The 14,905-nt window shown below is 30.9% G+C and overlaps 1 protein-coding gene across 1 annotated transcript in view; it reads right to left on the bottom strand.

Moving 5' to 3' along the window:
• LOC111047649 (putative inorganic phosphate cotransporter) overlaps positions 1 to 14,905 on the bottom strand; it is a 49,017-nt gene that overhangs the window by 13,422 nt on the left and 20,690 nt on the right. Inside the window, exons 2-4 of the mRNA XM_022333454.2 lie at positions 3,598 to 3,794; positions 1,580 to 1,813; positions 509 to 596 (exon numbers count right to left, since the gene is read on the bottom strand). Of these exons, the coding sequence (XP_022189146.1) occupies positions 509 to 596; positions 1,580 to 1,813; positions 3,598 to 3,794 (519 nt within the window). The remainder of the gene's footprint in view (positions 1 to 508; positions 597 to 1,579; positions 1,814 to 3,597; positions 3,795 to 14,905) is intronic.

The raw sequence follows: 14,905 nt of genomic DNA on the forward strand, positions 1-14,905 counted from the left end.
ATGCTAAATAGATTTTATCGGTTCGTCTGGACATAACGTATTCGTTAAGGTTCAAATAAAGTAATTGATAAGTAATTTAAGTTATTATCATTATTTATTGCAGGACAAACAAGGAGCAGATAACTGAAACACGTTTTCTCATTAAACTTTATTGAAAGTTCTCAAAAATATTTCTAGTCGCACTTCCAGCTTTTAGGTATAGATTGTCTTATTCAATGAGTACGCAGCCATTGAATTTGATTGCTCAACATTCTCCTTATTTTTAATTTATAATTTTTTTAATTAATATTATTCAAAATGTTGGTTATTGACTTTCAACACCCACCAGTCATATTTGATTCCAGTCTTCAGAAGTCAATCAAATTAATAAAATTGTTTCTGATATCGATATATTTACTATTTTGAGGTTGTCCTTTACATAAAATCAAACCAAGAGAATTACCTCTGTATAATAGTTGTCAGTTTAATCAGTAGGCTGTAATAATTGAATTTTGTTTTAAATTCTCACCAGCAAATACGAGAGATCCCATTCTTCCCCTTTCCATTGGGGGTGTCCATGTAGCAAGTAAAGCATTCAAAGCTGGAAACGTTGTTCCCTGGAAAAAAATTAGTACTTATAAATATAAGTTAAGTAAAGTAGAAATATTCATGACACTGAACATTGAGGTGACAACATGTTAATTTATATCCGTATTCATTTTCAGAACTCTTTTAAGATGAACTTTGAAATGAACGAATTAATAACTTCAGAGACATTGTCTCACTATATAGACTTCCAAAACTTTAGTGTAAATTTCCATATTACTGATTCTTTTCAAACAAACCTATTTGGCTCTCAATACCGGATTAGAGCACTACCTCCGTAAACAAAGCCGTAGTACACTTGTGTGACGTCTGCACAGGTAGGGCTCCTACACCTGTTTACGGAGGTAGTGATTAGAGTCCCCTACTTTCAATTGGGATTTTCTGTTCTTCAGTTGAGATAAACCTGAACCTAAATTTATCGCATGCTGAATACGAGTTAATCAATTTAATTATGTGAAATGCATTATAATGAATACATATGAATCGATCTTTCAATATGATTTTAATCATAAGTAACTTTGTACTTACAAATAAATTAAGTACCTATCCTATGATCTATAGAGTAGGCTATCCTATACAGTATAAGTATAGGTACTGTACTATAGTACATAGTATACAGTATCTGTGCAGTATCCTATGATCTATACTTCTTCATCTATACACTACTTCTGTTTATTTGACGGTCCAGTCTTATCAGAGAAAACCTAAAAATAGTCTATTCTATGGTCTTATGTTTTTCTGTTTTGAGAATTTCTCTATTGGTAACTATGATGAACTAGTGAATCCGGATCAAAACACTTATCATCAATAAAAAATAACTCTAATAATGGAGACAACCATTCCGCCTCCTTCACATAATTCAATAATTTTCAACATATAATTAAGAATTCAATCGTAGAAATCAATTTGACGTGGAAACACATTGTCTAGACTACAACAAATTTAGAAATCAAGTGTTATTTTCATTTTCAAGAGAAAATACGATATAACTCACCTCTCCGAGTCCTTGTATGAACCTGAGCGCTATGAGCCAAATGGGACCAGCTCTGGCAGCTGGAGGTATCAATAAGGTGAGCACGGCGGTGGAGAATAGACCCAGGCCAAGCACATGTTTTCCACCAAACTTCTCAGCCAGAATGCCTCCAGGAATATGCGTTATCACATAGCCCCAGTAGAAGGCACTCAAAATATAGCCTTGCATTTTCTCGCTCCAGTCGAATTGTTCGTTCTAGAAAAACACAACATTTGGAAATTTGAATACTATTACTGTACCGTACTAAAAAAATATTTATTTTGTTCAACTATCCATGAGTGAATCGGTAAAAATAGTTCGAAACTTTCTTTCATAAATGGGTTAATTTTCTATAGCTGAATTACTTATATGAGTAATGAGAATGAAGTTTGATTCAATGCCAAAATTTACATGATATTATAAAATACAAATTTTGTAATATTGTAATAGCACGTTTTTTCATGCATGAGTATTGATGAAAATCGTTGGAAACTTTCTTCCATGGCTAAGTATATGGAGATTAAAGTTTAATGTTTGAGTTTATCAAGCTTAACCAGTGTTATAGTTTTTGCAGGATTAAGTTTTATACTTACCAATATTTTTCACATTATCCCATCAGAGATTTATTCTAAAATTTAGATCTGTTTAAATTCTTCATTACAACTTACTACTTGATTAATCAAAACCCAGGTTTATGTCCAAACCACTGCAAAACCTTATTTGGAAACTTATTTACAGGTTATATATATTCTTGAAACAAGCACATAAGTCTAGAATTTGTCAGTTTGCCCTTGAATACAGTACTTAATCTCAATAGATACGGTATTTCTCCTCTCAAAGATTCTGAACACAGAAGAATGAGTACAGGTTTAAAAAATAAATCAATCTAGATTATTGAGTGTGCAGTCTAATCGGCTTACGACATAACACAAAATTTCATAATTTTACAAACATAGTCTCCACTGGTAACTGGCAGAACACAATCATTTCTGCTCATTTCTTATTGCATCCATTTATATATTAAATTGTATACAAATACTTGAGGAAAGGCACAACAGGCTCATGCCCAAAACTATCCCATTTCCAATTCATTCCAGCAATATTTATACAGTCCAAATCAAAGCGGAGTACCATTTTTGACTAAAATCTCAAATTTTGTCTCAAATAAAACTCATCTAATTTATTACTATTATTGCATAATCATGAAGCAATTAAATTAAGATGATGGTTTCTCGACCCATAAGGTGCGTACAGATATACGCGCCGCGAACATGAGCAATTCACTTTTAATCAGCTGACTATATCTGTATTTTTACAGAACCGGTATAAGATATAGATTTTTTTATCTTGGCATCATTTGGATTTTTTTTTATAGCTTGGCATCAGCTGATTAAAAGTGAATTCCTCATGTTCGCGGCGCGTAATCTGTACACACCTTTAGAAAAACACTTTTTCTATGTATTTCACACGACATGCAGTCAAATATTCAAGTAAATAATCAGATTATTTTATTACTGACTGTAGTACCGTTCAACTGTTGAAAATGATCGCGAGACGTTCGAAAGTACTACTTTCAGTAAGTAAAAGAATTTGATTATTTACTTAAATATTTGACTGCATAAAAATGTGAAATACATAGAAAAAGGTGTGGTAATGAAATTTCTTCTCATAAAGAACGAAATTATTCTCATTTTCCAATTTCATAAAGTTAGTAAATTCTTTTAATTATATTTATTAAAATAACTGAATACGGTACTTAAATGAAATCACAACGAATATAATATCCCACTTCTCTATTAAATATATGCCTAATATTAATCTAATCAATACATCTAATCTAATCATAAAGTTAGTAAATTCTCTTATTTATTTATTCAAATAACTGAATACGGTACTTAAATGAAATCACAACGAATATAATATCCCACTTCTCTATAAAATACATGCCTAATATCAATCTAATCAATACAGGCAGTAGAATAGATTTTGAAAAAAATTACCTCATAAATAGTGTGATTATGTGTGACCAGCTCCCCTGGACACGCCTCTGGGTCGTCAATGGAGAGTGTGTGGTTTTTCCTGTAGTGCGGCTCCACCATCTGCGTGATGGCCAGGTTCAGAGTGTTGCGCATAGAGTAGGCATTCGCCACCGCCAGGAAGCCCATGATCCCTAGCACATACCTCTGTGGCAGACAACCTGCAATAGCAATTAATAAACCATTGGAAACTGGTTCAAACAGTGGTGTTAGATGAAGAGTCAGTGTAGGCTATTTTGTATAAGAAAAGAATAACTGGAAAATTGGAAATTGATTCAGGCTACTATTGTTTGAAGACACAGGTTTAGGATATTTTGTGTGAGAAATGAATAAAAATTAAAAATCGATTACAGGCTACTCATGTTAGAAGATGAAAGAAGATTTATTAAAGAATGCAGTTAACCAACTTCTGGAATATTATTACAGTGTAATAATTATTTCAAATATGATGTAAGAAGACTCAGTGTAGCATATTTTGTATGAAAAATAAATAAATAGTTTGAAATTTATTGATTCAGGCTGCTGATGTTTGAAGATTCGGATGTATCAATCAATCAGTTTCTTTATTCACGCCATAGAAACATACAATGCTTTCTTGTATATGAATGAGAAATATTTGTATTAAATAACAATTATTATAATTTGGATACCGTAACATGTAACAAATAAATAAATGTAGCATAATTTGTATGAAAAAATACATGAAATTACAAAAATACAAAAAATAGTGCCTACATAGGTAATATTACAGTAACTATATTACTCATATAATATGGGTAATATAGTTACTGTAGGTTCTATTTGAAATCAAAATTGATTCAGTATACTGATGATGTCTGTAGACTCAGATGTACCCTAGCCAATTTTGTATTTTTATTTATTTATTATCTCATTTATTTATTGGATAGAGTAAACAATATAGTAGTATTTTCATGATATTGATAGATTTATTCGAGTTAGATGAGCGTGAGATCGAATTCCCTATTTTGAACTTCTCACTTTCTGAGATATTTTTGAAAATTGGATGATTAGAATCCAAAAACCAACAATAATTGTAAAAAAATGTATATTAGGCCTGTTATGTTAGATAAGTAGGAAACTCACACTCTTCATCAGTTGTAGATATTTTTGGAAATTGAATGATTAAAATGTGTGGAAGCCAACAGTTAAGAATAGGCTATTTTATTCCACAAATTACAAATAATTACATAAGTGCATAGAGAAAGCATAGGTGATATTCAGTCTTACTCTAAAATATGTGCAAGAAACTAAAAATAGAATAATATATTAATTAAATAGGAAAACTATGATTTGCTGTAGCCTACATCATTCAAATGAATTGCTAATAAATTGATAAGCCTCCAACTTCTGTCTCCAAGTCTCTGATTGCAGAAACTATCAATGAATATGGAGATGCTAAGATAGTGATGCATAAATCGAGATAATGGTACTAGCAAGTTCTATTGTATTCAGCTATAACCCTGCAGTAGTTATAGCTCAATAAGTTGTTGGTGACATCCAGCCTTGAGATGTGCTACTTCTAATATTTCCACACAGTAGCTGGCATAATATCTTCATTATAGGTACCTACCTACCTATAAAACAAATTTATCATTCCAGAAAGTATTGTTTTATCTGATTAATTGATTTGTCTGAAGATCTTAATTCATTCTATTGTTTCCAGATAAATCTAGTTTTTTTTTCTAAAGAATGTGATAAAAATACTTGAATGAGCGGATAATATTTTCATTTTTTTTTTAAATCAAAGCATTCTCAGACACGCGTTCGTTCAGATTTATACAAGTTCAAGTTCAGTGGGATCATTAGCCTAGAGCCTAATAGTACTTAATTTGGTGACAAAAATCGGAATTTTTTGTCATTTCTTTGAACTTGTTTCTTAATCCGAAATGATTCTTGGAACTTGAATCGATATAAATATAACATCACATTGCAGTATTAGGCTATATATTTCTCGGCGATCAAATTTTTTCTAGATTTTATCTAGATTGATCCCGTTGAAAAACACAAGATCAAGCTTTTGATTTGAAAATATACTATTTATGCGGGCGAATAAATACCGGTCATAGCTGTTCCAAGAAATAATGCCATGTTTTCTTGGAAATTGGAAACAGGACGATGTTACGGATTTATTCTACATATATTATCAAAAAGCTATTCTTTCATTTGTATGAAAATAAAGTAGCCTATCGTACTCATTTATTTTTAAACAATTTAATTAAAATGCGCATATTGATAATATTCTTGGAAATTCCCTCTGGTCTGAAAAGGAATAAATTTAAATTGGAATCTTTAATACGATAGAATATATAGTTTATTCCTCTTTCTTCTCAAGATTATCCCTCTCTTCTAGAACTTGGCACAGCTATAGATTATCAAAATGATAAATATATATTGCAGAGATCTGTTCGAATAGAATTCCTCTTCTAATCATGGAATCCTCCATCAAATCATTGGATCATACGATCTATAAATTTTCAAAAGTTAAAGAAACTAAGATCTCACATTTATTTCTTAATTTCTCATTCAGTACCGTACCTGCTCCTCTATATGAGCATTCAATACAAAATGTTGTCACTCCATTATAATGGGAATAGTTCATTATAAATTATAATCATTTGTATGATTCTCAAATTGAGTTTAAATAACGTTTGTTCTTTTTACAAATCTAAGAATTCTCTAAATATAATCAGTGAGACAATTAACGTGGTTTGGTTCTCTGCAAAAACAAAAGTTTCAAATAGGTAGGCCTACCTAATTATTCAAAGTCTCGAAAATCACTCTAAACAAGAGACCTCCTTTTCAAAGAAATTCTAGTTCATCCTTTTTTCTATTTAACAGGAGAAGCAATCAATCAAGAAAAGATTTTAAAAAAGTTTGTTTCATTGGGTGAAGGTTCAGACTATTGAAAACCTTCACATGTGTAGGCAATATATTCTGATGTCAATGACCTCTACTGTAACTATACCGTAAGTCTAATTTCTATGATTGACTAAGTTCTATTTGTTTGAGCTTTCTGTGTTTTTGCCAAAATTTTCATCTGAAGATTATAAGTTAATTTGCTCTGAAAACTGGATTTCTCATTCATAGGCAATAGATCCATTCACAGTTTATCAAGAATCTATTTTATTGGAGCCGACAACTTTCCTTAGGTGATAGGTGTTAAATGCTATTCCAACCGTTTAAGGAAAAATTGGTAGCACGGCAAATGGTACGCCCTGGTGTGGGACTCAAACTACAAAATATATCCCTGGTTATAAAAAATTATTGGTAGGATAGATATCTTGATGAATTGTGAATGGGAGATGCTGCTGAGTGGGAAATCGGTTCAAGAAAGTTCAGGTTCTAATGAGTAAATATTTTTTACGCAGTAGCAAGATGGAGAGCAATAAAAATAATGAAGTTTTATCCAGTGAAAACATTCAAAACTTAGATGAAGAATCACAAGATTTAGACCTAACCTTAAACAATGACTCAAACGATAGTGTAGCTGTAAGTGAAAACGTTTCAAATGTAACAAGTCATGAGAAAGTAGTAGAAATATCAAATGAAACAAGTATGGTAGGAGCTAAAAATGATATAAATCTTATAGAGTTCTTAACACAAAAGTTTGATAGACAAGATGCTAGATTTGATGAGCAAAATGCTAGATTTGATGAGCAAAATGCTAGATTTGATGAGCAAAATGCTAAGTTTAATGCTAGGTTTGATGATATGAAGCAAGAATTTGCTAGCATAAGACTAGATCAGGTTAGTACAAAGCGGGAAATAAAAGAGATAAATGATACATTAAGTAAAAATCACAAAGAAATAGGTCATCTACAGCAGAAAACTAATGATCTTGAAACATCAATGTTAGATGTAGAAACATCAATGCAAAACAAAATCATTCAAGTTTCTGATAGGGTCAGTGAGGTTAATGAAAGAGTAAATAAAAATAAGATCATAGTTGAGCAACAAAATATGACACAAAATGCTATCAATGCAGAAAATAATGAAAGTATTAAGCATGTTGAAAAAGAGGTTGTAGAATTAAACGAAAAAGTAGACAAGGAAATCAAGGTATTATCCTCTTTGAAAATAGATTGTCAAGAAAATACAGCTGCTATAACTGAGGTTAGAAAAAACATAAATAAAATTAACATGTCAACAAAACCGATGTGTAATCATACTGGTAACAATAGTAATTTCGATAAGTTTGAATTCCAAATGCAAATTGACAAAAAGAATCCAATGCATTTCTTAATAAACTTGACCGAGTATCTTGAGAGAAATGAAATCACAAACTGGATCAAAATTAAGGGTATTTTGGAAAACAATTTTAATTCAAATTTTGCTCATCGTGATTGGTGGATTTTCATCCGTTTTGATATAAATAACTTTGAAGAATTTAAAGAGAAATTCATTGCTAGAATGTGGTCAGACAACATTCAGTCATCTGCTAGAGATGATTTGAGATTTGGAAAATATAAGCCAAACTTATCTAAGAATCTTACTGAGTATTATATTTCTCGTTTCAACATTGCTAAGAATCTAATTCCAGCCTTAGATAAAGATACTATTTTCAAGTTTTTGAAAGGTCATTTTGATGAAACCATATCTACAGCTGCTATTATTCGTAACATTAAGACTAGTGATGAGTTTATTTGTTTGTTGAATGAGTTTGACAATACTGACACTTACAAAGTAAACAGACAAATGCCCCGTGATCATAACAATGCTCAAGCTGGAAGTCAAAATAAAACAATAAGTTTTCATCAGAGTGAACATAGGGATGATAGAAATAGGTCTCAGAATTCAAATGGTGTGATGTTTCATGATAATAATAAGCAGTATCAAGGAGGTAGGAATTATTTCCAAAATCGACGGTACCAAAATGGACCAAACAATAATGGTCATAGAGATCAAAATTTTCAGCATAATTTCAGAGATAATAGAAATCATCAACTTGTGAATTCAAATCAATCAAATCTAAATCGACCAGCTAACAACTACCAGTTAGATTTCAGCCTCCCACCGCCAGGTTATATGCCTGCTCAAACTTCAAATCAGACAAATGCAAATCGTCCAAGACATAATGCTCCTTTAAACTAATAATGGGACGACGAAACGACAGCCCTGCTCTCCCAGTTAAGGAAAGGTCAAATTTTGATATAACTGTAGACATGAATAAAATAAATTTTGAAACTGAAACTTCAAACAGATTTGAAGTAAGAAAGCCAGAATTAATCAGTCAAATTCATGTGCAAGAAAATAGCTGTAAGAATTTAAGTAATGAAGTAATGCCTAGTTATCAAGAAAGTCATATTAAAGCATCAAGTGTTAATATGGTACATACTCCAGAAATTCAGGTAGATGAAGCTATGAGTAAATCTGAAATTGTTTGTCAAGAAGAACCATACTGAGTATTATATTTCTCGTTTCAACATTGCTAAGAATCTAATTCCAGCCTTAGATAAAGATACTATTTTCAAGTTTTTGAAAGGTCATTTTGATGAAACCATATCTACAGCTGCTATTATTCGTAACATTAAGACTAGTGATGAGTTTATTTGTTTGTTGAATGAGTTTGACAATACTGACACTTACAAAGTAAACAGACAAATGCCCCGTGATCATAACAATGCTCAAGCTGGAGGTCAAAATAAAACAATAAGTTTTCATCAGAGTGAACATAGGGATGATAGAAATAGGTCTCAGAATTCAAATGGTGTGATGTTTCATGATAATAATAAGCAGTATCAAGGAGGTAGGAATTATTTCCAAAATCGACGGTACCAAAATGGACCAAACAATAATGGTCATAGAGATCAAAATTTTCAGCATAATTTCAGAGATAATAGAAATCATCAACTTGTGAATTCAAATCAATCAAATCTAAATCGACCAGCTAACAACTACCAGTTAGATTTCAGCCTCCCACCGCCAGGTTATATGCCTGCTCAAACTTCAAATCAGACAAATGCAAATCGTCCAAGACATAATGCTCCTTTAAACTAATAATGGGACGACGAAACGACAGCCCTGCTCTCCCAGTTAAGGAAAGGTCAAATTTTGATATAACTGTAGACATGAATAAAATAAATTTTGAAACTGAAACTTCAAACAGATTTGAAGTAAGAAAGCCAGAATTAATCAGTCAAATTCATGTGCAAGAAAATAGCTGTAAGAATTTAAGTAATGAAGTAATGCCTAGTTATCAAGAAAGTCATATTAAAGCATCAAGTGTTAATATGGTACATACTCCAGAAATTCAGGTAGATGAAGCTATGAGTAAATCTGAAATTGTTTGTCAAGAAGAACCATACATGATAGGTTGTATTTTTAATGAACTATTGGAGGAACAAGAGAATACTCCACCCACTGGATATGACTTAGCAGAAATAGAAGTACAAATTTTCAATAAGAAATATCAAATGATTATTGACACCGGCTCTGAGGTAAATGTAATTAATGAGAAACTTGTTGATGAAATGAAGAAAAACAATCTCAAGTTGAACTTGGTACCAGCTCCTAATGTAAGTATAGTTGTAGCTACTGGTATGAGACATAAGAAAGTAAATAAACAGATTATGTTAGAGGTATTTTTTGGTAAGTTAGAATTGCCAATAGTTTTTCTTATAGTTCAAGATTTAAATGTGGATATTTTGGTGGGTTGTGATTTCTTAAAAGATGCTGGAGCAATTATTGATTTTAATCAAAATATGATATCACTGAAAGATTGTTGTTTTCCATTTATAAAAAAGGATACCTTGAAGTACAATAGACTTTTTCATGTTAACATGGTAAGAGACCAAGAAACGTTTGATACTTTATGGAAGCAGCAGATTGATAATTTAAGATTACAGCTAAGCGATGAATCTCCTGAATTGGTAAACAAATTAATTGAAGTATTTGAAAATAACAAAGATATTTTCTCTGATAGTCCTGGATCTGCAAAAGACTATTTATGTCAACTTAAAATGAAAGATGATGTGAAATTAGATAAGAAGAGTTATCCGATTCCATATCAGTATAGAGATCAAGTCAAGAAAGAATTGAAGAAAATGTTAGATCAGAAAATCATTGAACCAGGTAGTTCTGAATATACAAGCCCTATGGTAGTAGTGAAAAAGCCAAACAATGAAATTCGATTATGTTTAGATGGAAGAGAAATAAATAAGTACATAATAAGGGATTTTACAGAAACTGAACCAATAGATAACTTGATCATTCGTTTCAATAAGTGCAACTACATTAGCAGTTTTGATCTCACTCAAGGTTTCAATCAGGTAAAATTAACTGAAGATAGTAAAAAGTATGTAGCTTTCAATGTTTTTGGACAGACTTATCAATATACACATCTACCATTTGGATTGAATATTAGTGGTTCTGAATTTATCAAGTGCTTGTACAAAATGCTAGGTGAAGAGGTTTGTGAGTTTACTATTGCTTATATTGATGATCTTGCCATTTCTAGTATATCTCTTGAACAACATATCAGTCGAATTGAACTATTATTCAATAAGTTGAGGGAAAGTAATTTGAAGTTGAAACTGAATAAATCGAAATTTATTGCAGATAAGATAAAGTATTTGGGTTATATTATCAGTAAAAATGGTATTGAAGCAGATGACTCTAAGCTAAATGCTATTCAGAAATTTCCCATTCCTCAAAATTTGAAACAATTGCAGTCATTCATAGGTCTCTGTAATTTTTACAGAAAGTTTCAGAAAAATTATTCATACTTGACAAATCGTTTTAAGCATCTTCTATGCAAGAAAAATAAATTCATTTGGACTGAAAAAGATAATGATACCTTTCAAGAAATCAAAGATAGGTTCATCGACTGTGTGATCTTGAAACATCCTGATTATAACAAAAATTTCATTTTGGCCACTGATGCCAGTGATGTAGGAATTGCAGCTGAGTTATTTCAGGAAGGTGAAGATAAGGAACACTGTGTCATTGCATATGCTAGCAGAAGCTTAACGAAATCTGAATTAAATTACACAATATGTGAGAAAGAATGTTTAGCTGTATTATTTGGCTTGATGAAACTTCAAAATTATTTTGGTAATCAAAAAATAGTTGTCCGTACAGATCATAAAGCCTTGACCTTTTTAAAAAAATGTAAGATAGGACATGGTCGTTTGGGAAGATGGATTCTTGCATTACAGAATTTTAATATTGAGTGGGAATTTGTAGCAGGAAAGGATAACATTGTGCCAGATATCATTTCTAGAACTGATTATGAAGGTAATTTAGAAAATCGAAATTCAAATGAATTCAAGGTATTGAATATCATTAAGAGTGATAACAAGTTAATCGAGATAGTAAAGAAGATCAAAGAAATTCAAAAAGATGATGTTTGGTTAAAAAATGTAAGAGAAAAGTTGGAGACAGGTAATTTGAATATCAACAAATTTTTTAAAGTAAATGATGATCTTTTGTTCACTAGAAAATCTGGAAAGAATAGTTTTTGGAAAGTTTGTGTGCCTTCAGCACTGTATGAAGAATTGATAGTTGAATTTCATGAAAGATTAGGTCATGTAGGTATATCAAAAACATGCAAATTTATTGAAGAAACTTTTTACATAAAAGATTGTTACAGACTTGTTACCAAAACTATAAGATACTGTAAGTATTGTCAACTTGTAAAGACATCAAATGAAAAGAAATTATTAGAAATGCATACCATAATTTCTGAGAAAAAACATCACAAAGTGTTCATTGATGTCTATGGAGAATTACCAGGTGGCAAGTACAAATGGATGTGCATTATTCATGATGGCTTTACTAAGTTTACAAAGTTGTATCCTATAGTTAAGGCTAACGCTCATAATTTAGTAAAAGTTGTTGAGAAATATGTAAATGAATTTGGTAAATTTGAATATATAATCAGTGATAATGGTACTTGTTTTCAAAGCAGATTGTGGAAAGAATCTATGGAAAGATTAGGTATAAAATATTACTACATTTCAGTTTATCATCCCCAGGCAAATCTTAGTGAAAGACCATTGAAAGAGGTCAATCGCATATTGAGAACTTACGTTCCTGTAAATAAGCATAATATTTGGTACAAGTATATTGATAAGGTTGAATTTGTCATCAACAACAATTTTCATGAATCGACTGGTCACATACCCATGGAGCTTATGATGAATCATAAATTGGCACATCTTGTTTTCAAATATATCAAATATCCTGTAGAAAATAAGTTTGAACTTGAAGAAGAAAGTATCAGAAACAAACGAATACTGTACAGAATAAAGAATAGAGGTGTCATCAGGAGATTCAAACAGAATATGCATAATAAACCCAAGTATAAATTCAAAGTTGATGATCTAGTTGTAATTCGAAATTACATTTTGTCGAGCAAGCTGAAGAAGTTTTCTGCCAAGCTGTGTCCTAAATATCGTGGACCTTACATAATAAGAGATGATCTCAATAAAGGGTGTTTCAAACTGGAAGAGATAAGTACAGGTAAAATTGTGAGAGTCAATCAATATATGATGAAGAAATACCATCAGAAAGCACACAATGATTAGGAATCCTGTGTTATGCCGGGATTCAGAATAGCATAATCGCTACACAGTGTATGGTAAGAGTCCATAATTGTGTCTTTTTTCTTTCCTGTAGCCTATTTTCTTGGCCCTTAATCTTTTCAAATTTCAATTCTTTCCTGTCTTTGTGTAATATTCAGTAAATTTCTTCTATGATGCATATCTTAACCAATCTTGTCCATAGTCATTTAAATTTGTATTTTTTCTGAAATAATATTAGAAGTTGAAATAGTAGCTTATTTTCCTAATCTTTAATTGTTGATAAAACTTAACTTTTCTAAAATCTATCCATTGTAGTGTAAATAATTGTTTGCTTGCGGTATATTTTTTCATCATGTATTACATATTTTAATCATGTCTATTTTTTTTTTAGGTATCATATTAGGTAATTAGGTTTTTCAGAGCAATTTGTCCCATGTTCTCATCTTTCATTGCATATTGTGCCATAAGCCATATGTAATTAGGTTATAGTTTTCTTCTGGGCTTTTAACCCATTTTGCATTTTATTTTTTCTTTGCTGTCCAATACTTTGGATTTTTGGTAGACAAGTAGGTGTGATTTTTTTAGAGGTGTGGGCGTGAACCACATACGGCTGGACTCGATTATCTGACCTACTTGTTTGCGATATAAAAACCTTATGACTGCAACAACAAATGTTTGTAAAACCTTTTGCATACTTTTGTTTTTGTGGTCCGATACTAGAGTCTGCTATCACATTGCCTTACAGACATCTAGGAACTTTCCACCCAGTCACAATAGTCAACATATTTTTTCCTTCACCAGTTGTTTTTGTGGGAGTGATAGCTCACAATTATAACAAATTAGAGTCATACTTGGAATTTACAAAATTCCATAGTAGTATATTTTATTAAATATACTTCCTCATGAAAGTTCAGTACTGACATGTAGGATAGGCTCTAATTAATCTTTCTCTTCTTTGTATTGTTTTAGGGAATTTATTTACCCAGTTTTCTTTTTCTCTTGTTTGTATTTTTTAGGGAACTTATTTACCCAGTATTTCATCTTGATCATCTTTGTATCATAATCTTGAAATGTTTATACTTATTATACAGTCTTTAAATTTTAAATTATTTTAAAAAATAATTGGTTTAATTTAAAACGTTTTGTTATATTATTAATTGAAATAAGTGTTTTGTAATTGATTTTTTTTTTAATTTTAAAACTGTTTGTTCTATAAATTTTGATATGATTGATTATCGTTTGAAATGGATGCTGGAGTGTATGTAGAATTTTTAGTGGGGTTTGTTGATTAGAATTTTGCTGGTATGTGATTGTTTTTTGAGATGGAAACCCATTATTGCCTAAAGAAGGAATAACAGAGGTTATGACTTAGAGAGGCAGTAATGAGATAATATTTTTTGTGTTGATTACTTATGTTGATTGCCATAGATGCAAAATAATGATTAATAATGTTGATTGCCATAGATGCAAAATGATGATTAATTATGAATATTGTTTGCCTTTGAAGCAAAATATTATTGATGTTTTGAATGGTTTCTTGTTTAATGATTGATAGTAAAGTTTTGTCATGAAATGTAGTTTGTGTTTAGAACATTGAAGAGTCGAAATAAACTATAGTATCCAACAAACGATGATTAATAATATTAAATAATTTGCTTTTTATACAATTTTTGAACAAAATTAAAACTAAATAATTTTGAAACCCTGAATGATAAATCATAAATGTG

The sequence above is a fragment of the Nilaparvata lugens genome, chromosome 8 (genome assembly GCF_014356525.2).
Source record: "Nilaparvata lugens isolate BPH chromosome 8, ASM1435652v1, whole genome shotgun sequence".
NCBI classification, from domain to species: domain Eukaryota; kingdom Metazoa; phylum Arthropoda; class Insecta; order Hemiptera; family Delphacidae; genus Nilaparvata; species Nilaparvata lugens.